General features: G+C 39.7%; 1 protein-coding gene across 1 annotated transcript; it reads left to right on the forward strand.

Annotated features, from left to right (window-relative positions):
• The first annotated feature begins 3,279 nt into the window (after nucleotides 1-3,279).
• LOC131618951 (uncharacterized) lies at nucleotides 3,280-5,214 on the forward strand. The gene has a single exon (XM_058890098.1). It carries the CDS (start codon nucleotides 3,280-3,282, stop codon nucleotides 5,212-5,214), a length of 1,935 nt encoding a protein of 644 aa, XP_058746081.1.
• Nucleotides 5,215-23,475: the final 18,261 nt, after the last annotated feature.

Below are 23,475 nucleotides of genomic sequence, written 5' to 3' on the forward strand. Positions count from 1 at the left end.
TGGTGACTAGTCTGTTCAGTTGGTGACTATGGTTCTTATGGGTTTGTGGTATCTATGCCGGACTTTTGATCCTGCAACATCCGATTTTGTTCATAAGGAACATACACTTCTCTTATATGGGGAGGACCTTTCATTGCATCATACTCATCATAGCATATTTAATTTCAAAAAAAAAAAGAAGAAAAAAAAAGAGAATAAAGAAAAAAGAGAAAAGAGATTAATATTCATATGCATGCCATTTTTCAGGGTATCCAAAGTCAACACTTCTCATCAAGAATGGCTAACAGTGTGACCGTCAACAAAAAAGCTACGAAGCATACTTTCTCTTGCAGTTTCTACCGTGAGGACATAACGCCTTTGGTTCGATTGAGCACCCGAGTTACTGGGCAAATTTTGGATGAATTCAGAAAGACTTATAGCCACATTCTGCTTATGTTAACTACTCGTATTGATGAGTGGGGTCTCTACACTCTCCTTCAGTTTTATGATTCTGAGCTGCACTGCTTTACCTTTCAATATTACCAATTAGCCCCTACCCTCGAAGAGTATGCACATATTATTCAAATCAAAGTTCAACATAAGGTTCCTTTTGTGCGTGCACCTGAGAAGCCCAAAATGGACCGCATTGCTGATGCTCTTTATTTGAGCATGAAGGACGTTAAGGATAACTGGAAGCCTAATGGTGGGACCCATTGATTCTATGTGAAATTTCTGATGAAGAAAGCTGAAGCCCTTGTTGATGAGGAAAAGTGGAAAGAATTCAATGCTCTCCTGGCCGTCATGATCTATAGATTAGTGATGTTTTCAAATATTCCAAATTTTGTTGATCTCACTGCAATTTGTCTTTTTATGGATCAGAATCCTGTACCCACTCTGTTGGCCGACACTTATTATGCCATCCATTCTAGGTATGGGAAAAAAGGATCAGTTGGGGGTTGTTTGCCAATACTGTACGAATGGTTTTCTTCACATTTGCCTAAAAGCGGAGCGTTTGTCACCACAAGAGATTCACTGAAGTGGCCCCAAAGGATTATGGGACTTACTGCAAATGATATTGTTTGGTATCACCTCCGAACAGACATTGAGCAAGTTATAACCAGATGTGGCAGTTTTGGCAATGTTCCTCTCATAGGGACAAAAGGAGTTATCAATTATAATCCGAAGCTCGCACTGCGCCAGTTGGGTTTTGCACTGAAGGACAAGCCTTTGGATAAAGAGATATTTGAGTCCGTTTGCTTTGAGAAAGGAACCGATCCAGAAGGTTTGGAAAAGGTAAGGAGTGCGTGGAACAAAATTTATACAGATGACCGAACTTCCTTGGGGGGAAAGAATGCTATTGCTAAGAAAGCTTATACTGAATGGGTTGAAGAGAGAGTTAAGGAGCGCCTGTTGCCTTTCCCGAAGGTTAGCCCTCTATATGAACAACCACCTGAGATTTTAACTGCCACCATACCAGCTGAGGAATACAACCAAGTACATGTGGAAAATATCAGGTTGCGAGAAAAGGGAGAAGACACTAAGATAAAGTATTTCTTGGTGGATCAGAAAAGGGCTGAATTAGCACATGAGGTTAAAATGCTGAAAGGAGGATCTTCCAGAGTTCAAAAAAGGGCTAGAACTGAAAAGGGTGAAAGAGCTACCACTGTTCGTATTGAGGACCATCAAAGGGTTATAGAAGAAGCGGTGAAGAAAGCAGAAGAAAAGCTCAAGCGAGAATACAGAGAAGACTTAAGGACTCACAAGCTCAGAGTAGAGAAAGGGGCTAGGGCCGAAGTAAAGAGTTTGAAAAAGAAGCTCGAAGAGGAAACCACTCAGAGAATGGCAGTCGAGAAGAAACTTGAAGGGGAAATTACTCAAAGGATAGCCATGGAGACACAACTTAAAGGTATTCATCTCTGCTCCGTTCGACTAACAGAAGAGAATGCAAAACTTAGAAATCAGATAACCGAAATGGGAAGTACATCTGAGAAGGATACCCCCCCTGATTGCAAAGGATGCGAGAGCTTGGTGGCCCACTGTGAGATGTTAGATGGGCAGTTGTTCCGCAAAGATGTCGTGATTCAAAGTTTTGTCAAACGAAGAGATCGAGAAGTGACCAAGAAAATGTTTGATGAAACTAAGAAGTGGAGCGACGCGCACTTCAGACAAGGAGGACCTTTGTTTTACATCAAGATGGATTAATGATTGAGCTTGTATTTCATGACCACCACCAGGCTTGTTGGATGGGGTCCTTGTTTTTTCTGTTGTTTGAACTATCTTGTCAATGTATGGGTATGCCCAAACTCGAAAGAAGATTATTAATGAAATGGGAGTCTTTTGTTTTCTCTTAATGCTTATCTTTTGTCACATTGTTAAACATTCTTGATTAATATTAAATATTTTGGATACTCTGAAAATGGCACCTCACATCATATGCACACATGCACCTCATGCACATCATGCACAAACAGGTACATCAGATGGTTTTCTTATTTAACTGATCAGGTTTTCTCTTTCAGCAATTGCACCTCCGCCTACACATCGCTACTACACAAGGGCTAATCATTCACGGCAAATGGATCAGTTAAGGGATGATCTTATCCAGATGAGAACTCAGGTCACTGCTCAGATGGCTCAGTTCATGGAAGTCATGCAAGGCATGGCTGATCGCCAAGAAGAGCTCAGAATCCGGATGGACACAGTTGCTCAGGTTGTTGCGGACCCCCCGCAAAGAAATCCTGCTGATATCCGTGTCAATGGTGAACATGTGAATGGAGGACCTAGTGTAATTCCTCCTGCTGCCAATCAAGGTAATCCTCGTGGGCCTCCCCAGCCTATTCCTGAAGGATAAACTACACAACAAATCAGAAGGGCTGTTGCTATCCCTATGTTGGAAGAAGACCGACATGAGGATTTGTTTCCTGAAAGTGAGTGGGGATTTCCACATGATGCTGGAAGAATGTTTAGAGGTCTGGAGGAAAGGATGAGGGCAATGGAAGGCCAAGGACTAGGTATGGATATCAATGACTTGGGTTTAGTTCCTGGAGTCCGTGTGCCACCAAAGTTCAAAGTACCTGATTTTGAGAAATACAAGGGGAATACTTGTCCTAAGACACATGTCCGAGCTTACTATCGCAAAATGCATGTGTATTCCGAGGACGAAGGACTGTTGATGCACTTCTTCCAAGATAGTCTGACTGGGGCATCCTTGGAATGGTACATGAGGTTGGAAAGCACTAGTATCCGAAGTTGGAGAGACCTAGTTGATGCCTTCATAAAGCAGTATCAGTATATGTTGACATGGCACCAAATCACACTCAGTTACAGAATCTAGCCCAGAAAGCTAATGAGTCCTTCAAAGAATATGCGCAGAAATGGCGCGAGTTGGCGGCTAGGGTCCAGCCACCTAGGTTGGAAAGAGAGATGATGGACTTGTTCACCAACACTCTGGAGGGCCAATATTACTCCGCCTGCTCTGCATCCTCAAGTTTTGCCGAATTGGTTATGATTGGTGAACGAATTGAAAGTGGAATTAAGTCTGGTAGAATACAGAATCCAAGTGCTGCTAGTTCTCCCTCTGGGGCAGGAGGAAAAAAACCATACAATGGATTTGCTAAGAAGAGACTGGGTGAAACGAATGCTGCTTACTATGGTAAAGGCAAAGGCCATGCTTATCAACAAGTAGCCGCTGTGACCATACCGAATACTCCTCTTCAACAACAACAACCACAGCAGAGGTATCCTCCGCGTCAGTATCAGCAAATGCCGAAAGCACCAAGAAATTTTGATCCCATACCCATGACATATGCACAACTACTTGCTCATCTTTTACATCATGAGTTGGTGCAACTCCGTACCATGGGCCCTCCACCTGCTAAGCTCCCTCCTAACTATGATGCTAATGCTCACTGTGAGTTTCATTCTGGGGCTGCTGGTCATGATATTGAACATTTCATAGGATTCATGCATAAAGTGCAAGACTTGCTTGATTCAAAAGCTATTGAGTTTACCCCTACTCAAGGCCCTAACGTTGTACAGAACCCTATGCCTCCTCACGAAACTCATGCTGCAAATGCCATCGAGGTTGTTGAAAACGCTCACTTGGTCAAGGATGTGACCGAATTGGGCTCTCTGTTACTATTGTTGAAGAAAGAATTATTGAGGATGGGTCTATATTCTAGTTGTGGAGAATTATGTACTGATTGCATGGCCATTTCCTCAGTTTGTGATAAGGTGAAAGGTGGGATCCAACAGTTGATGGATACGGGGTATTTACAGTTTGAGCGTGTGCAACGTCCTGAAATAGTCAAGAGTGAAGTCAATGTGGTATCCATCCCGTATACTCCTGCTAAGATTCCAGTTCCTGCCAGAGCGCCGCCCTTGGTCATTACGTTGCCTGGTCCCGTTCCGTATACTAGTGAAAAAGCAATCCCATGGAATTATGGCGGAGAAGTTTTCTACCAAGGGGCCAAGTATGAGATTAAAATTCCGGCTGGGAAAGAAGATGTGGATAATGTTGTTGGCATTGGAAGAATGACAAGAAGTGGTCGTATTTTCAATCCTCCCCAGAATACTCGCGATGACAATACAGAAGCTCTAGCTCAAGCAAAAGGGAAAAGAGTGGTAGAAGATACGGTGGATCAGGGGCAAAGCTCTAATTCTAAAGATACTGTGGCTAAAGAGATGGAAGAGTTCCTAAAAATCATCAAGAAATGTGAGTATAAAGTGGTTGACCAGTTGAGTCAAACTCAATCAAAGATTTCGATCTTGCAGTTGCTCTTGTGTTCGGAAACACATCGAAATGCTTTGTTAAGACTTTTAAGTACTGCTTTCGTCCCTCCAGAGATCTCAGTGAATCAACTTGAAGGGGTGGTGTCAAACATCAATGCTGGTAATGGATTGGGATTCACTGATGCAGACTTGCCCTCCGAAGGTAGAAACCACAATAGAGCTTTGCATATATCAGTTGAATGTAAAGGGACTATGTTATCTCGTGTTCTCGTGGATAATGGATCTTCTCTGAATGTATTACCGAAGTCGTCTTTGATAAGGCTAGATTATTTTGGTGTCGAGATAAGGCCGAGTGAATTGACAGTGAGAGCCTTTGATGAGTCAAAGAGATCAGTATTTGGGGAGGTTGACTTGCCGATAATGATAGGTCCTCAGCTCTTCACTATTACTTTCTTTGTGATGGATATCTACCCGTCTTACAGTTGTCTCCTGGGACGTCCATGAATCCATGCTGCTGGGGCCGTGACTTCCACATTGCATCAGAAACTCAAATTCGCGACTCAAGGGAAGATAGTCACAATATGCGGGGAGGAAGAACACGTGGTAAGCCATCTTGCGTCCTTCAGGTATATTGATGTGGAAGGAGAGGTCCACGAGACGCCTTGCCAAGCCTTTGAGGCTGTCCAGACTATCAAGATCCCTTATGTTGAAAATAAGAAGTTGGAGGCACCCATGTCTTCACTAAAGGAAGCTAGAGCAGTGGTTGAATCTGGTCATCCTGAAGGATGGGGCCGAGTCTTGGATTTACCGATCAAGCAGGATAAATGTGGGATCGGATATCAGTTGGGTCAGGGTTCATCAATTGAGGCCCCCAAGAATCTCGAAACTTTCGTTCCAATCAAGTTCTCTAGTGCTGGCATTGTCAAGGATCATATTTGTGCTGCTGATGATGATATGGATAGCGATTATGACATTGAAGAATGGATCAAGCCGAGTGTCCCAGGACAGAAGCTTCTCAACTGGTCGTCCGAGGACATCATCTCAATTGCTTCTGATCAAGAGTAATACTGTCTGTTTTTTGTTTATCATACAATAATTCCTGTGTTCTGCCCAAGACACAGTGAACACATGTAGGGCATCATTTGTTTTTTTTCAATGCTAAAATCATTAATAAAAGGACGTTTTTGCATTCAAATATTTCGTTCCCTGTCTTTCATTTTTACTTTTACATTTGTTTTAAATAAAAAACAAAAAATGGCAACATTTCTTATTCATAATCATTCCTCCATTCTAAAATAAAGCATAAATCATAATCCATGCAGGTCCACTTCTCCTCCAGATTCTGTTGATAACAATCTTGCTATGCCTCGTTATGACTTCAACAATCCTATCTACACCGCTGAAGAAGGGGATGAAGAAGATTGTGAACTTCCTGATGAGTTAGCCAGATTGTTGAAACAAGAAGAGAAAGTGATCGAGCCACATCAAGAGCCTATTGAGACGGTGAATCTTGGCACCAAAAAGATGAGAAGGGAGGTTAAAATAGGGGCTTCTTTGAATGAGGATGTGAAAGAAAAGTTGATTGGAATGTTTAAAGAGTATTCTGATATCTTCGCTTGGTCTTACGAAGATATGCCTGGACTAGATACTGATATTGTTGTGCACAGGTTACCTCTTAAAGAAAATTCTCCGCTTGTCAAACAGAAACTCAGAAGGACACATCCTGAGATGTCCAAGAAAATCCAGGAAGAAGTTCAGAAGCAGTTTGATGCAGGCTTTCTTGCTGTAACAGTTTATCCACCATGGGTCGCCAATATTGTACCTGTACCTAAGAAAGATGGGAAGGTACGAATGTGTGTCGACTATCGAGATCTGAATAGAGCAAGCCCGAAGGATGATTTCCCGCTTCCTCACATTGATGTATTGGTAGATAATACTGCTCAGTTCTCGGTGTTCTCCTTCATGGATGGTTTTTCTGGTTACAATCAAATAAAGATGGCACCCGAGGATATGGAAAAGACAACATTCATTACGCCTTGGGGCACCTTTAGTTACAAGGTCATGCCGTTTGGGTTGAAGAATGCTGGGGCAACTTATCAAAGAGCTATGGGGACTTTGTTTCACGACATGATTCATAAAGAGATCGAGGTCTATGTTGACGACATGATTGCAAAGTCCCATACTGAGGAGGAGCACCTTGTCCACCTAAAGAAATTGTTTGAAAGGCTAAGAAAGTTCAGGTTAAGGTTGAATCCCAATAAGTGTACCTTCGGGGTGAGATCAGGAAAATTGCTTGGTTTCATCGTGACTGAAAAGGGTATTGAGGTCGATCCCGCTAAGGTAAAAGCTATACAAGAGATGCCTGAGCCGAGAACTGAGAAACAGGTTCGTGGGTGTCATACCCCAAAATTTGCCCACACTTTTCAAAAATTGAAAACTATTTCAAAAGTTGGATTTTATAAAATCTCGGGTTCATTTACATTGACATCCTGAATTTCATAAATATTTGATTTAAAGTCTATTTTAAAATATAGTAGTTTATTCTTAAATTGCTTATATTTTAGTAAATAGAAAAATAATAGCTGGTGCTTCATACACTTTCAATTGGTTTTTTATTTCAAATAATTAACATAGCACAGTTGGTAAGAAGGAAAGGCTTGCATATTAAAGGTCACGGGTACGAATCCTGCTGGGTGCATTTTATCAGTTTTTTTAACTATTTTTAATCTTTTTTGCACCTAGACGAACCTGGACACAAGTACGTCCAGGTTCTCAATCTTGGTCATCAAGAAAGGTCCATGGGCCTTTGGGTTGGATCATTTCCTTTTTAGGAGTGGTTTTAACCTAATTCCATTATATAAATAGGGCACTCTCCACCCTCTCTGACCAACAATTTTCTAACTCTCATTCAACACCATCTTAACACAATTTTCACATTTTTACAAATCGTTTTTCATAAACTTTTTCAAAACCTTATTTCGGCCAATGATGACACCTAACCTGAGGCCTCCATTTTTTTCAAAATAATATTTATAATGTTCTTGACAGATGATTATTCTATGAAGCCTTCCCCTTTTAAAATGTTTTCTTTAAACTTTCGGCCCGTGATTATTATATGAGGCCAACCTTTTAATAAATAAAAAACCCTTTCAAAATCTCTCACTAACCAATTGAAATATACTAATGTTTTTTTTTAGTTTTTTCCATTTACTAATTTGTCATTATACTAATCATATGTATTACCATGTACAGTTACTCAAAAGAATTGTAATTTATGTCTCCTTCGGATAAGAACACCATCTTCATATGGTTTCATGAAATTAAACATAATTGACTCTATTCACTTAAAACAACATGTCATCTCTAACCTATCATTGTATAATTTTCGTAATTTGTAAAGGTTTCTTAACAAAAAATATATGCTTAAATTTGTTGAAGCAAATTCATTACAACCAACAACAACTAGAAAGTTCTGAATTAACAAAACAACACAAAGTTTGTTTTTTTTCTTTTACAGGAAACAGTGAAGAAGTCGAAACCGCCATGCTTCAGATCCGCCGTCGTACCTTTAACAACAACCATCGTCGTTCAGATCCTGCCGGAGTCATGGCTGTTCTCACACCGGCATCCATCACGCACACCGATCCCAACCACCAGTCCTCCGCGCATCAACCCCATGGTCCCTCCTACCGATGCAATCCGATCACCACCGCGGTCAACACAGCACCGCCGTTTCGGGACCCGTCTCCGTTCAGCCTTTCCGTTTCCACGCTCCGATCTGATCTCTACCCCAGCCCTCGATTACTCCATTTAACTAATCGATTTCATGTTAATTTCATGCATTCTTACCCTTCTATTTGTTTTTGTTCGCACAGTACATGTAGGTGGAAGAAGATGAAAGAAAGGGGAAGCTGAGAATTAATTTCAACGTATGCAGAAAAGCAGGATTAGGTGGACCTCTTGTGTTAGGGATTTTGTGCAGAAATATCACTTGGGCTCAGGTGTTGTAAGGCCCGTCCGGATCCCCTATTATGTACCCATGTTCAAATTCTCACCACCCTTGGTTGTTGCTCAATGGATCTTGGGCCAACCTCCTTCAAAAACCCAACGATTTTTCTCAAGGGCCCATTTTCTTTCATTTATTTATTTCTGCTAATTCTTTTTTTGTTTGTTTAATTTTAAACTCTTAGTTGATAAAAATATATAACAAAAGATATAAAAATTTAGACTTAGGTTTTAATTGATTTAACTTTGTGACATAATTAACCTAATTAGGGTTTGATTAGAGTTTTTTTTTAGGATTTAATAATTACAATTAATTAGGTTAATTTGCATATAATATAATTAGGTCAACTTAGAATTAGTTTAATAGTTGGTTTAATTTAGGCTTTTCACTTAAAAAAAAGGATTAATTTACTCGCGTTTTTCTTTCTCACCTCAAACTCTGTGTATGGCGCATGTATGTTTATCGCTTTTATTCAAGTATTAGAATGTATATAGGTCAAAAATGTAAATATTTAAATGAGTCTCTTTACTTTCCCGCACTTTTAATTTTCGTATTTTGTTGTTATATTGCTTAGATGTATGCCTTAGGATTCTTATGATGATATAAGATAATGCAATTAACCGCTAGCTCACCATAACTCGAGATAATTAAATACCTGAATACAACACACTTGCACGCACTCACCCTTAGGGTACGCCCCTTTTGGTTCGCCTTACGATTAAAAGGTCGTGTCCCTCGAGATGTAGAGGTATCCATAGCAAAGTCCCTCGATTAAAAATCATTGCAAAGATCATAGTCCCTCGATGACCCTCGACGTTGCCTACGAATATATAATCTAGTCCCTCGAATGGTTGCCTACGAAACGATGATTGTCCCTTCGAATTTGCTAAAGGTACCTCTACATGTTGCCTTCAACGGCCTCGATGACCCTTCGATGTCCCGAACACGTCCAATAAAACAAGGACTACCTACTTCTATATAGTATGGATAGTCCTGGGAACTTTAAAAATTACAGAAAAAGACCAATCAATTAGGGTAGTGCTCTTAAACTGCCTAGCTCAATAAAAATATCTTTTTAAATACTATTTCAAAAAACTAAGGCTACGCATTTACGCTAAAGTCCTTATACTTCTTTCAAAACAAACAAACAAACATGAGCTAAGCAAGTTAAGAGCCCGTAAATAACTACGGATGAAAAGGGTGCTTACACCTTCCCTTTTCATAACTTACCCCCCGAGCCCGTTTTTCTTTTAAAAGGTCTTTTTCTGTACTTTTTACCTTTCCTAACATTGGACAAAATAAAAGTCGGTGGCGACTCATGCTCACCGCAACATTGTTGCTTATTAAAAATAAAAGTCAGTTCACCGAGTTACAGAACTGGCGACTCTGCTGGGGATTCTATAAGAGGGGTTTACCTTAGGGCTTAGTTCATTATAAATGCTTTTAATTGTTTGTTTGTGTGCTTTATTTTTAAGCGTTTGTTTGGGTTTATACTTGTGTGAAAAATCCTACACCCGGATCTAGTGTACCTTAGGTATGTGGCAATAGACCAAGGAGACTGTACGACTTGTATCGATATGGTTGATCTGGTGGCCACTGTTAGTGTGACACATTGGTTTGTCCTGATGGCCCTCGAATCTGATCGAGGAGACATTTGGCTACCGCGTGGTGTCATGAGCACTAATTCGCCTTTAGAACCTTAGTTGAACTTGACTTTGGCTTATAAGAAGTAGCGAGATGGCTGGCTTCAGATTCTTGACTGAAGCCGGTTAATACTCGATGCTACACTCATTGAGATTGGACTCTAGGGATGTTTTTGGCTGGCCGATTGAGTGCCATGTTGAGATAATGCCCATGAGAAAGATCAGGGATATGAGCACCATAGAACCCGGTTACTCTTTTAGGACAGGTTGAACCAACTTAACTTCAGTGGGGAGGGTACTTACCTATGGATTTCATGCAAGTCTTTAAACCTAAGGCTACTTGTGTGAATTGTTTGTGTTCATTATCTAACCGTTTGGTTTCCTCGCAGGATTTGTTTATACCCTAATCGTTTGGTTTCCTTGCAGGATTTGTGTGTACGCTAACAGCTTGAATTCCTTGCAGGATTTGTGTGTACGATAACAACTTGAACTCTTTTTAGGACCTATTCGTCCTCATCACCTAACTAACCTTTTTCAAGGATCTCAAGTATTTTGGGAGCGCAATTCCCGGTGCCATCATCAAGAGCCAGATTCCTATCAAGGGGCAAGAGGGTTTATTTTCCTCTAGCCATATGCCTTCAAACTCAAAAGTACTGTACCCTGAATCAGAGGCTATGACCCACTGGATATGGTGAGCTTGATTCTTTTAGAAGTACGTTCAAAGACGGAAGTCAAAGGTCTTCTGACAAAGCTGCAACAAAATTCATTTTTAATGTTGCAGAGATCCTTGAAAACATTGCATATGCATTTACATACATATCATTGCATAGCAGGTTTCCAGACAACGGGTTTCTCGTCTTCTTCCTCAAATCCCTAAAGCTGGATATTCACAACTCATGTGCGACTTCATCATAATCCTCTCCCTAGAAGTAATCTACAGGTTCAGATACGAACGCTTGGTTTGGTTTCCACTCTGGGGCACTTGGTCAATCGATTGATGATTGTCAACCATTCAAAGACAAGGTTCAAGACTTGATCGATGCAAAGGCTATCATCATTCATACTTGAAGGCCAGATTTGAAGTTCACCTTTGACTTAATGGATCTTCTGAAGCAATAAGTCTATACGGAGAAAATCTCCTCAACTTTGACAATCTCTATATCATCATGCATGTTCATGCGTAAACTTTCTTGTTTTGATTCCATATTGTTTATATGTCATACGTGTTTGTTTTTGAACTATAATAATGATGCATTGAATATGTTTGTCATGAAAAAATTCATTCGCTCTCGCTCTCACATATTTTTCTTTGCTTGTGATACCAAACTCTCGGTGATAAAGCATGATAACTCCGAAGGGAGAATGACGAACATATAATACTCATAATCTCAAATGGTGTGCTTTCGAGTAAAACCCTGTTGATGATGTACATGCATTGTTTCAAATTCCCAAACACTAGAGATATAAGGAAGTTAATCCCTTGTCAACCCCTTTGAGCCTTGAAGCAGGAGTTTCTTTTCTATTCGAAAAAACCCTCACATTTATCCCAGGGGCAGGGTAGTGTTCAGTTAATCTGATCGAGCGTTCAAAATTCATCAGGAGTGCACATCTAAGGATACAACAATGGTTATCCTTCAAAAGGTTGAGGACAATAAAAAACAATGGTTATCCCTCGTCGACCAAGAAATGAGGTAGTCACAATATTTCCAACGAATCAAAGACGTCCCAGGATCATATGACTTGTTCGGAAAAAAAAATGAATCGAAAAAAAGCCCGCTAAGTCAACAACTTGAAAACAAGTGACTTAGGAAAAAATTAGGGCATCCCGCTGGACATCAAAATTAAAATTTGTCCAGGCAAAAGTTAGGGAAACAAAAAAAGATTCTTATCAAAAGGGCAAAGTCGTGTGACTATAAATTCAAAGAACAGGTCGTGTGATCAAACACGAAATACGAAAGGTAAAGTGACTGCCATGTTCAAACACCTCATCGATTCCTCAATCGCCTCAAACTCCTCTTGAAGGATGAATGCTCACGTCAAGTTAACTGAACTTAGGTTGAAGAACATCACGAAGGGGGTGGGCACCAATAAAATTTTGAGCCTAAAAATCCTTTTCTTTCTAAAAACCGTGAACCTGACCACGTTACAACCCTCAAAAGTCCTAATTGAAGCAGGGTTAATTCGAAAGCATACTATAAACGAGAATACGGTAAACCGACTCCTAGGAGTTTTGCTAAAGCGTTTGAGTTGGTATCACACCACCTTTCACAAAAATCGATGTTTTGACATCCTTTCAAAAAAAATTTAAAAAAAAAAAAAAAAACTTCAAGACAAACATGAACTTTGCATTAGAATTATATTTCTCATATTAAACATTCTTTGCATATGAACAAGTAATTGACACCAGGAAAGCTTCCATCATGAACTGCAGATGGAAATTTTAAGGGGCAAGTTGTCTTCAGAACTCCGTTGAGTTCGAGCAAGAATATCTCAAATTTTGATCACCCTAAAAAACAGTCGAAATACTCCGTTGAGTAAGCGCTCAGATATCTGGGGAAATCAGGTCATGATTCGATAAATCTCTCAGAAGCGTTCGGCAATCAGGGGCATTTGCCCAAGCACGGTTGAAATTACCTCCAACCCTGATCAATCAGGGGCATGATTCCTAAGTTCAGGATACAGGGGCATGGTGCTTATGATAGCACGAATCTCAGAAAATCCCCAGACAGATAAAACTGCAGAGATGTCTCGTACGCCTTACTCAGTCAGTCAAAAGCTTGTATATACAAAGGGCATGACATGTTATTATCTCATTCATCTGGGGCAATCAAGTCAAGATTCAGAGAATCTCTCAAAGACACTAAACATTCGGAGAGGCAAGCCTATCACTTGGGGCATGTTGCATTAGTCAGAAATCTCAGCAAAAGCTATTTAGCTACCAGCAGCAAGATTGGTATCTCCTTCAAAGTTCTAACTCTAGCAATTTCAAGAATCAAGTATACCAGGTTATGGACTCCAGGGGAAGATAGACTTTCCCATGCAAAGGACCACATATGGTTAAGAAAATGTTTTCCAACAACAAGTGACATGGGGGCAATGAAAATTGGAATCTCAAGGGATCTTACCCACAAAGTTGTTTTCGCAACAATATCCCCACAGAATAATCCTCAAGGAGTTATCTTCAAGTAATCTCTTCCCAACAGAGACTTGGCTCCCCAATACTACAGGCTCTCCGATACAATCTTCTTCTCCAACAGGGTTTATTCAAACTCACTGTTCCTAGTAAAGTTGGCACTCACAGCGGAAACTTGGTCAGTTATCCATCTCTCTTATCCCTAGTCAGGGCACATCAGGATCAAATCACTCAAGCTACTTTCATACCCAAGCGGTAATAAAAATCCCCAGCTGGATATCCTCAAACGAAAAACAGGAATTCTCAACACAATCACCTTGTCATAATCTCCAGCAGCATATAGAGATTTATTTTCTCAACCAGCAATTGCTATACAAAGCTACCAATACGCTTCAACTATATAGTCCATCCATGCATCATTCACAATACATACATAACATACAACATTCTCGTTTATTTCGAGAACCTCATTCACATTACATACATAACATACATCATTCTCGTTTATTTCGAGAACCTCACCAATACATGCATCATGACATTGCATAAAACTTATTTTTCCTTTTCAGGTCATTCCAGAATCAAAAGAACATTATCATCCAAATACAGTGCAAAGACGATTGTATCAACAATTCAATCTTAACGCTCATTCAAGACATAAATACGATTCTGATACTTCATTCCAGGTCTTTATCCAAAGATAATTCAAAGAATTTCTCATCCTTTATAGGAACCTTTCTAGGTAGTCTTTTCTAAGACGTTTATCAACCTTTCTAGGTAGTCTTTTCTAAGACATTTATCATCCTTTCTAGGTAGTCTTTTCTAAGACGTTTCTTATCCTTTCTAGGAACCTTTCTAGGTAGTCTTTTCTAAGACGTATCACATCCTTTCTAGGAACCTTTCTAGGTAGTCTTTTCTAAGACGTATCACATCCTTTCTAGGAACCTTTCTAGGTAGTCTTTTCTAAGACGTATCACATCCTTTCTAGGAACCTTTCTAGGTAGTCTTTTCTAAGACGTATCACATCCTTTCTAGGAACCTTTCTAGGTAGTCTTTTCTAAGACGTATCACATCCTTTCTAGAAACCTTTCTAGGTAGTCTTTTCTACGACGTATCACATCCTTTCTAGGAACCTTTCTAGGTAGTCTTTTCTAAGACGTATCACATCCTTTCTAGGAACCTTTCTAGGTAGTCTTTTCTAAGACATTTCATATCCCTTCTAGGAGCCTTTCTAGGTCAGTCATGTTTAAGACGTATCATGTCCTTTCTAGGAACCTTTCCAAGTAGTCTTCTCTAAGACGTTTCTTATCCTTTCTAGGAGTCCGTTCCCAACCACTTCAGGTAATCTTCTTTAACATAGTTATCCAATCTTTTCTAAAGACATCTCTTGCCCTTTCAAGGAGCTTCTCAGTTAATCTTCCACAAGACAATTCTTCCCGAGCTTTGTTTAAAGCCTAATCTTCTTTACATCAGTCAATGATCTACCCTATTCAGGAACGTCTCTAAGTAGTCTTATGTAAGACATTACTTCATTTTGATGAATTCCTCCTCCAGATACACTCAATGCATATGATCCTGTCTGAAAAGCACCGGCTCTAGACAAACATCTGGATGGCATCTTTTAGCCCATCTCCAATATTACTTCCTGCACCAACGAACGCAAATTTTTGGGTATTCTAGTGTTCAATCCTCTTCCACCTTCAGATCACGAGTGGCGAATACGCCAATCTACCTCTTCAGGTTTAAGAAGATTGAACAGGGGCAGTTGTCATACCCTAAAATTTGCCCACACTTTTCAAAAATTGAAAACTATTTCAAAAATTGGATTTTATAAAATCTCGGGTTCATTTACATTGACATCCTGAATTTTATAAATATTTGATTTAAAGTCTATTTTAAAATATAGTAGTTTATTCTTAAATTGCTTATATTTTAGTAAATAGAAAAATAATAGCTGGTGCTTCATACACTTTCAATTGGTTTTTTATTTCAAATAATTAACATAGCACAGTTGGTAAGAAGGAAAGGCTTGCATATTAAAGGTCACGGGTACGAATCCCGTTGGGTGCATTTTATCAGTTTTTTAAACTATTTTTAATCTTTTTTGCACCTAGACGAACCTGGACACAAGTACGTCCAGGTTCTCAATCTTGGTCATCAAGAAAGGTCCATGGGCCTTTGGGTTGGATCATTTCCTTTTTAGGAGTGGTTTTAACCTAATTCCATTCTATAAATAGGGCACTCTCCACCCTCTTTGACCAACAATTTTCTAACTCTCATTCAACACCATCTTAACACAATTTTCACATTTTTACAAATCGTTTTTCATAAACTTTTTCAAAACTTTATTTCGGCCAATGATGACACCTAACCTGAGGCCTCCATTTTTTTCAAAATAATATTTATAATGTTCTTGACCGATGATTATTCTATGAAGCCTTCCCCTTTTAAAATGTTTTCTTTAAACTTTCGGCCCGTGATTATTATATGAGGCCAACCTTTTAATAAATAAAAAACCCTTTCAAAATCTCTCACTAAACAATTGAAATATACTAATGTTTTTTTTAGTTTTTTCCATTTACTAATTTGTCATTATACTAATCATATGTATTACCATGTACAGTTACTCACAAGAATTGTAATTTATGTCTCCTTCGGATAAGAACACCATCTTCATATGGTTTCATGAAATTAAACATAATTGACTCTATTCACTTAAAACAACATGTCATCTCTAACCTATCATTGTATAATTTTCGTGATTTGTAAAGGTTTCTTAACAAAAAATATATGCTTAAATTTGTTGAAGCAAATTCATTACAACCAACAGCAACTAGAAAGTTCTGAATTAACAAAACAACACAAAGTTTATTTTTTTTCTTTTACAGGAAACAGTGAAGAAGTCGAAACCGCCATGCTTCAGATCCGCCGTCGTACCTTCAACAACAACCATCGTTGTTCAGATCCTGCCAGAGTCATGGCTGTTCTCACACCGGCATCCATCACGCACACCGATCCCAACCACCAGTCCTCCGCGCATCAACCCCATGGTCCCTCCTACCGATGCAATCCGATCACCACCGCGGTCAACACAGCACCGCCGTTTCTGGACCCGTCTCCGTTCAGCCCTTCCGTTTCCACGCTCCGATCTGATCTCTACCCCAGCCCTCGATTACTCCATTTAACTAATCGATTTCATGTTAATTTCATGCATTCTTACCCTTCTATTTGTTTTTGTTCGCACAGTACATGTAGGTGGAAGAAGATGAAAGAAAGGGGAAGCTGAGAATTAATTTCAACGTATGCAGAAAAGCAGGATTAGGTGGACCTCTTGTGTTAGGGATTTTGTGCAGAAATATCACTTGGGCTCAGGTGTTGTAAGGCCCGTCCGGATCCCCTATTATGTACCCATGTTCAAATTCTCACCACCCTTGGTTGTTGCTCAATGGATCTTGGGCCAACCTCCTTCAAAAACCCAACGATTTTTCTCAAGGGCCCATTTTCTTTCATTTATTTATTTCTGCTAATTCTTTTTTTGTTTGTTTAATTTTAAACTCTTAGTTGATAAAAATATATAACAAAAGATATAAAAATTTAGACTTAGGTTTTAATTGATTTAACTTTGTGACATAATTAACCTAATTAGGGTTTGATTAGAGTTTTTTTTTAGGATTTAATAATTACAATTAATTAGGTTAATTTGCATATAATATAATTAGGTCAACTTAGAATTAGTTTAATAGTTGGTTTAATTTAGGCTTTTCACTTAAAAAAAAAAGGATTAATTTACTCGCGTTTTTCTTTCTCACCTCAAACTCTGTGTATGGCGCATGTATGTTTATCGCTTTTATTCAAGTATTAGAATGTATATAGGTCAAAAATGTAAATATTTAAATGAGTCACTTTACTTTCCCGCACTTTTAATTTTCGTATTTTGTTGTTATATTGCTTAGATGTATGCCTTAGGATTCTTATGATGATATAAGATAATGCAATTAACCGCTAGCTCACCATAACTCGAGATAATTAAATACCTGAATACAACACACTTGCACGCACTCACCCTTAGGGTACGCCCCTCTTGGTTTGCCTTACGATTAAAAGGTCGTGTCCCTCGAGATGTAGAGGTATCCATAGCAAAGTCCCTCGATTAAAAATCATTGCAAAGATCATAGTCCCTCGATGACCCTCGACGTTGCCTACGAATATATGATCTAGTCCCTCGAATGGTTGCCTACGAAACGATGATTGTCCCTTCGAATTTGCTAAAGGTACCTCTACATGTTGCCTTCAACGACCTCGATGACCCTTCGATGTCCCGAACACGTCCAATAAAACAAGGACTACCTACTTCTATATAGTATGGATAGTCCTGGGAACTTTAAAAATTACAGAAAAAGACCAATCAATTAGGGTAGTGCTCTTAAACTGCCTAGCTCAATAAAAATATCTTTTCAAATACTATTTCGAAAAACTAAGGCTACGCATTTACGCTAAAGTCCTTATACTTCTTTCAAAACAAACAAACAAACATGAGCTAAGCAAGTTAAGAGCCCGTAGATAACTACGGATGAAAAGGGTGCTTACACCTTCCCTTTTCATAACTTACCCCCCGAGCCCGTTTTTCTTTTAAAAGGTCTTTTTCTGTACTTTTTACCTTTCCTAACATTGGACAAAATAAAAGTCGGTGGCGACTCATGCTCACCGCAACATTGTTGCTTATTAAAAATAAAAGCCAGTTCATCGAGTTACAGTGGGTTTCTGGGAAGGTTGAATTATATTGCAAGGTTCATCTCACACCTTACCGCCACGTGTGAACCTATCTTCAAGCTATTGAGAAAGAATCAGGCAATATAGTGGGATGACAATTGTCAAAAGGCATTTGATAAGGTTAAAGAGTAATTGCAAGAGCCTTCAATCCTCATGCCTCCAGTGGAAGGTAGACCGTTGATTATGTACCTGACGGTCCTCGATAATTCAATGGGGTGTGTGCTGGGTCAGCATGACGAGTCCGGTCGAAAAGAGCACGCAATTTATTATCGTAGAAAAAAGTTTACCGATTGTGAATCAAGATACTCACTACTCGAGAAAACTTGCTGTGCTTTGGCATGGGCTGCTCGCCGACTGAGACAGTATATGTAGACTCACACCACTTTATTGATTTCAAAGATGGATCCGATCAAATATATATTTGAGAAAACAGCATTGACAGGAAGGATTGCCCGTTGGCAAATGATCTTGACAGAATATGGCATACAATACACTACTCAGAAGGCCATTAAAAGTAGTGTAATTGCTTATTATCTTGCGCATCAACCTGTGGACGATTACCAGTCTATGTACTTTGAGTTTCCTGATGAGAATATAATGTGTGTGGCAGAGATTTCTAAGAGTCAAGATCAAGAGGAAGGACCTGAACCAGGGGCGCGATGGACGCTCGTGTTCGATGGTGCCTCTAATGCATTGGGTAATGGTATTGGGGTTGTGCTTACTTCTCCGACAGGTTTTCATATTCCATTCACGGCCAGGATCTGTTTTGATTGTACTAATAATTAGGCTGAATATGAGGCTTGCATATATGGTATTGAGGCCGCCATTGATTTGAGGATTAAAAATCTCCCGGTTTATGGAGATTCTGCTCTGGTGATTAGCCAGATTAACAAGGATTTGGGAAACACGCCACCCCAACTTGATTCCTTACAGAGAACATGTCGTGAAATTGACTCAATACTTTGATGAGATCACCTTTGATCACATCCCTCGAGAGGAAAATCATTTGGCTGATGCTTTGGCCACTTTAGCATCCACGTTCAAAGTCAAATGGGACAATGAAGCGCCTTCGATTGTGATCAAAAGGTTGGATGAACATGCATTCTGTGGCATTATTGATAATGTGCCTGACGAGAAACCATGGTTTTATGACATTAAGAAATTTCTGGAGACCCAAGAGTATCCTGAGGGTGCTTCCCTTACGGATAGGAAAACTCTGAAGAGGTTATCTGCCAAGTTCTTCCTTGCTGGAGGTGTGTTGTACAAGAGGAACTTTGATTCTGTGTTGCTCAGATGCGTGGATAGACACGAAGCAGCAAAGATCATGCAAGAGGTGCATGAAGGATCCTTTGGTACACATGCAAGTGGACACACCATGGCTAGAAAAATATTGAGAGCAGGTTATTATTGGTCGACCTTGGAACATGATTGTTTCAACCATGTGGTGGTATGTTACAAATGTCAAGTGTATGCAGATAGGGTTCATGTACCTCCGGTTCCTCTGAATGTGTTGACATCTCCTTGGCCATTTGCTATGTGGGGCATTGATATGATTGGAGAAATTAAGCCCACCGCCTCTAATGGACATCGTTTTATCCTCGTTGCTATTGACTACTTCACCAAGTGGGTTGAAGCTGCTTCTTATGCAAATGTCTCCAGGCAAGTAGTGACTCGTTTCATCAAGCACCATATAATTTGTCGTTACGGGGTTCCTGAGAGAATTATCACTCATAATGGATCCAACCTCAATAATAAGATGATGAAGGAATTATGCGAGAATTTCAAGATTACGCATCATAACTTCTCCCCGTACAGGCCAAAGATGAATGGAGCAGTTGAAGCGGCTAATAAGAATATCAAGAAGATTGTGCAAAAGATGGTGGTCACTTACAAGGATTGGCATGAGATGTTGCCCTTCGCTTTACATGGTTATCGTACCTCAGTACGTACTTCCACAGGAGCAACTCCCTTCTCATTAGTATATGGCATGGAGGCGATTCTTCCGGTTGAGGTCGAGATTCCTTCATTAAGGGTATTGACAGATGTGAAGCTCGGTGAAGCTGATTGGGTTCAGACTAGATTTGATCAACTGAACCTCATTGATGAAAAGAGACTAGCGCCATATGCCCTGGGCAAGCCTATCAAAAGAAGATGAAGAGAGCCTTCGATAAGAAGATTCGTCCTCGACACTTTTAGGTTGGTGACCTTGTGCTCAAGAAGATCCTGCCTATTCACAATGATCCTAGGGGAAAGTGGACTCCGAATTACGAATGGCCTTATGTCGTAAAGAAAGTCTTCTCAGGTGGCGCCATGATCCTCTCAACTATGGATGGCGAAGATTTCCCATTTCCCGTGAATGCCGACGCAGTTAAAAAATACTTCGCATAAACCTGATCAAAAATAAAATAAAAGAAAAGGAAAAGATCAGGCAAAAGAATGAAAAAGAAATAAAGTACACCCGTTAAGTTGAAAACCCGAAAGGGCGACTTAGGCAAAAAAAAAGGGTCCTGGCGGATTGAAAACCCGAAAGGGCGGTCCAGGCAAAAGAGAAACAAGAAGCGAATAACTGCGTCGTGCATTGGATCCTTGAGTATAACTAGTCACCACAATTGGAGGGCTCAGAAGGGTAAAGGATCAATTCATTCATCCATTTCAGAAGGCAAAATAGAAGGAATATTGAAGATCTGCAAGGCATAGCAAGATTGGAACCCAATGGAATCTTTCCTTACGTTGCCATAGTTGTAAATGCTATTTGTTTTCCTTTTTTGGTGGTCACCTCCTTAAGGGGGCCACTTCCTGATGTACTTGCCTATGTTAGGCAATTTTTTTCATTAATGAAAAGATATTTCACTCAGAAAATTCCGACATCGTTTTATTTTTAGTTTTGTTTACAAAAACGTCCAATTATTTTGGTAAGCATTGCATTTCTAACATTGAAGTCCTACAAAAGGAATATGATCTAAGACAGATAGAATTGCTTAAAGACTTTGAGTACTTGGGATGGTGGGCGAGGTAAAACCATCATACCTGGGGCATACTTGTTTGGCTTGTTTTGCAGGAATCTCTCATCATTCAGCATAGTCAGATGCCAGTACCTACGCTTCAAGAAGTGTCAACCAGACGTCTCTTTCGAGATGGAGCCCAAAGGCCTCCTTTCCTGAATACCATAGTTTATTTCTCTAGGGGGCTCTCATCCAGGGTTCAAAAGCTCCGTAGTGTTGATTAAACTCCCTTATTCTTCGACAAAGATGTGGAAGTTCAAAAGGGGAGGTGCAATCTTCAAGTTTCCAAACATGGTGACGATAATGTCTCCAAAAATGCCATCGTGCCTCCTTTCTCACAAGTCTTCTGACGCAAATTATTCCCCTGTAGAAGCTACATATCGGGATTGGTCAAGAAATCATCTGGTGTGACCTAGCAAGGTCGAGAAAGCAAAAAGAATCCCCCACAGAGTGCTTTGGACAGAAGGCTCTTTCCGATGTTCATATGCCCTCTCTTGCATATAGTAATCATTGCATTCACATTGCATCTACAAAAATGTGTAGCATTTCCATGAATATGGAGCATTACGCCATGAAAAATTCAAACATGCATCAATGTATAGGTTTGTATATGCTTCAAAAGCACGAGGTAGTATATCCCCAATAAGGGTTTAGTTTTTACTAGTCTCCTTCTGTCACGTCCAACGATTATTGGCATCTCTTTCCCTGAAGTCCTGTTGTTACAAGCATCCTTCAAAGCCTGGTTGTTACTAGTAAAAGTCCTATTGTTATAGGCTTCCTTTGGTCAGTTCTAGTTGTTACTAGTCTGTTCCTTTAAAATCCTGTTGTTACAGGCATCTTTTGGTTATGTCTGATTGTTATTAGTCCTGTCCTTCAAATCTTGTTGTTACCAGTAAAAGTCCTATTGTTATTGGCGTCCTTTGATCAGTTCTAGTTGTTACTAGTCTGTTCCTTTAAAGTCCTATTGTTACAGGCATCTTTCGGTTAGGTCTGATTGTTATTAGTCTTGTCCTTCAAATATGGTCGTTACCAGTAAAAGTCCTATTGTTATAGGCGTCCTTTGGTCAGTTCTAGTTGTTACTAGTCTGTTCCTTTAAAGTCCTGTTGTTACAGGCATCTTTCGGTTAGGTCTGATTGTTATTAGTCATGTCCTTCAAATCTGGTCGTTACCACTTACCAGTAAAATTCCTATTGTTATAGGCGTCCTTTGGTCAATTCTAGTTGTTACTAGTCTGTTCCTTTAAAGTCCTGTGGTTAGAGGCATCTTTCGGTTAGGTCTGATTGTTATTAGTCTTGTCCTTCAAATCTGGTCGTTACCAGTAAAAGTCCTGTTGTTACAAGCATCCTTTGGTCGAGTCTAGTGGTTACTAGCCTTTTCCTTAAAGTCCTGTTGTTACAGGCGTTCTTCGGTGGGGTCCGATTGTTATTGGTCCTTTCCTTCAAAGACCGGTTGTTATCGGCAAAGATCCAGCAGTTGACTGGCGTTTCTTGTTTTATCAAGCATTTAATAGTATCCCTTGTTTGGAGTCAGTGGTAATTGGTGTCCTCTTTCAAAATTACAAATATTACCTCGGAGTTGTTACTCCAGAGTGCAAATTTTTGGGTTCCTTGGTATTCAATCCACTTACACCTCAAATGTCCAGAACTTGTATCGTTTGTACATTCAGGTCTAAGAAGATTGAATAGGGGCAGCTGTTGCACCCCAAAATTTGCCCACTTATTTATTCCCCAATTGGCTTTCATGACACATTCATATGCATACCTCACGTAGGTCATACACTCAATACATTCATTCATGTCGTTGTTATTGTTCAAGAAAGTTGACAAAAAGAGCTTCCATGTGGGAGATATCTTGGTTCAAAAGAGAAGGTTTGGAGTATAATTATGTGGCCTCATTTTCATTGGAGTTCTGCTGAAATCAGGTTTTGTTTCCCTCCAAGCCAAAGCTCCGGTTAAAAGATACAAGCTTCAGGTTCATCAGGATCGCCAAATTAGGGCTTTGATCAAAGTCAACATTGTTGACTTTTTGGTCAAGATTTAATCAGGAGACGATTCTTGGATGTGAAGTATGGTTTCCTTGAAGAAATATCATTCATTGGAGTTTCTTTGGTTGAAAATTGATCGAGAATTATATCAGAAGCGAATTAATCGGGAAATACATCCGGAATCAGAAAAATCAGGAAAAGTTGACTTTTGGTCAAAAGTCAAGGT

This window comes from Vicia villosa, linkage group LG7 (genome assembly GCF_029867415.1).
Source record: "Vicia villosa cultivar HV-30 ecotype Madison, WI linkage group LG7, Vvil1.0, whole genome shotgun sequence".
Lineage (NCBI taxonomy): Eukaryota > Viridiplantae > Streptophyta > Magnoliopsida > Fabales > Fabaceae > Vicia > Vicia villosa.

Coding starts and splice junctions, on each gene's coding strand:
- LOC131618951 (XM_058890098.1), top strand. CDS start 3,280: ATGGCACCAAATCACACTCAGTTACAGAATCTAGCCCAGAAAGCTAAT.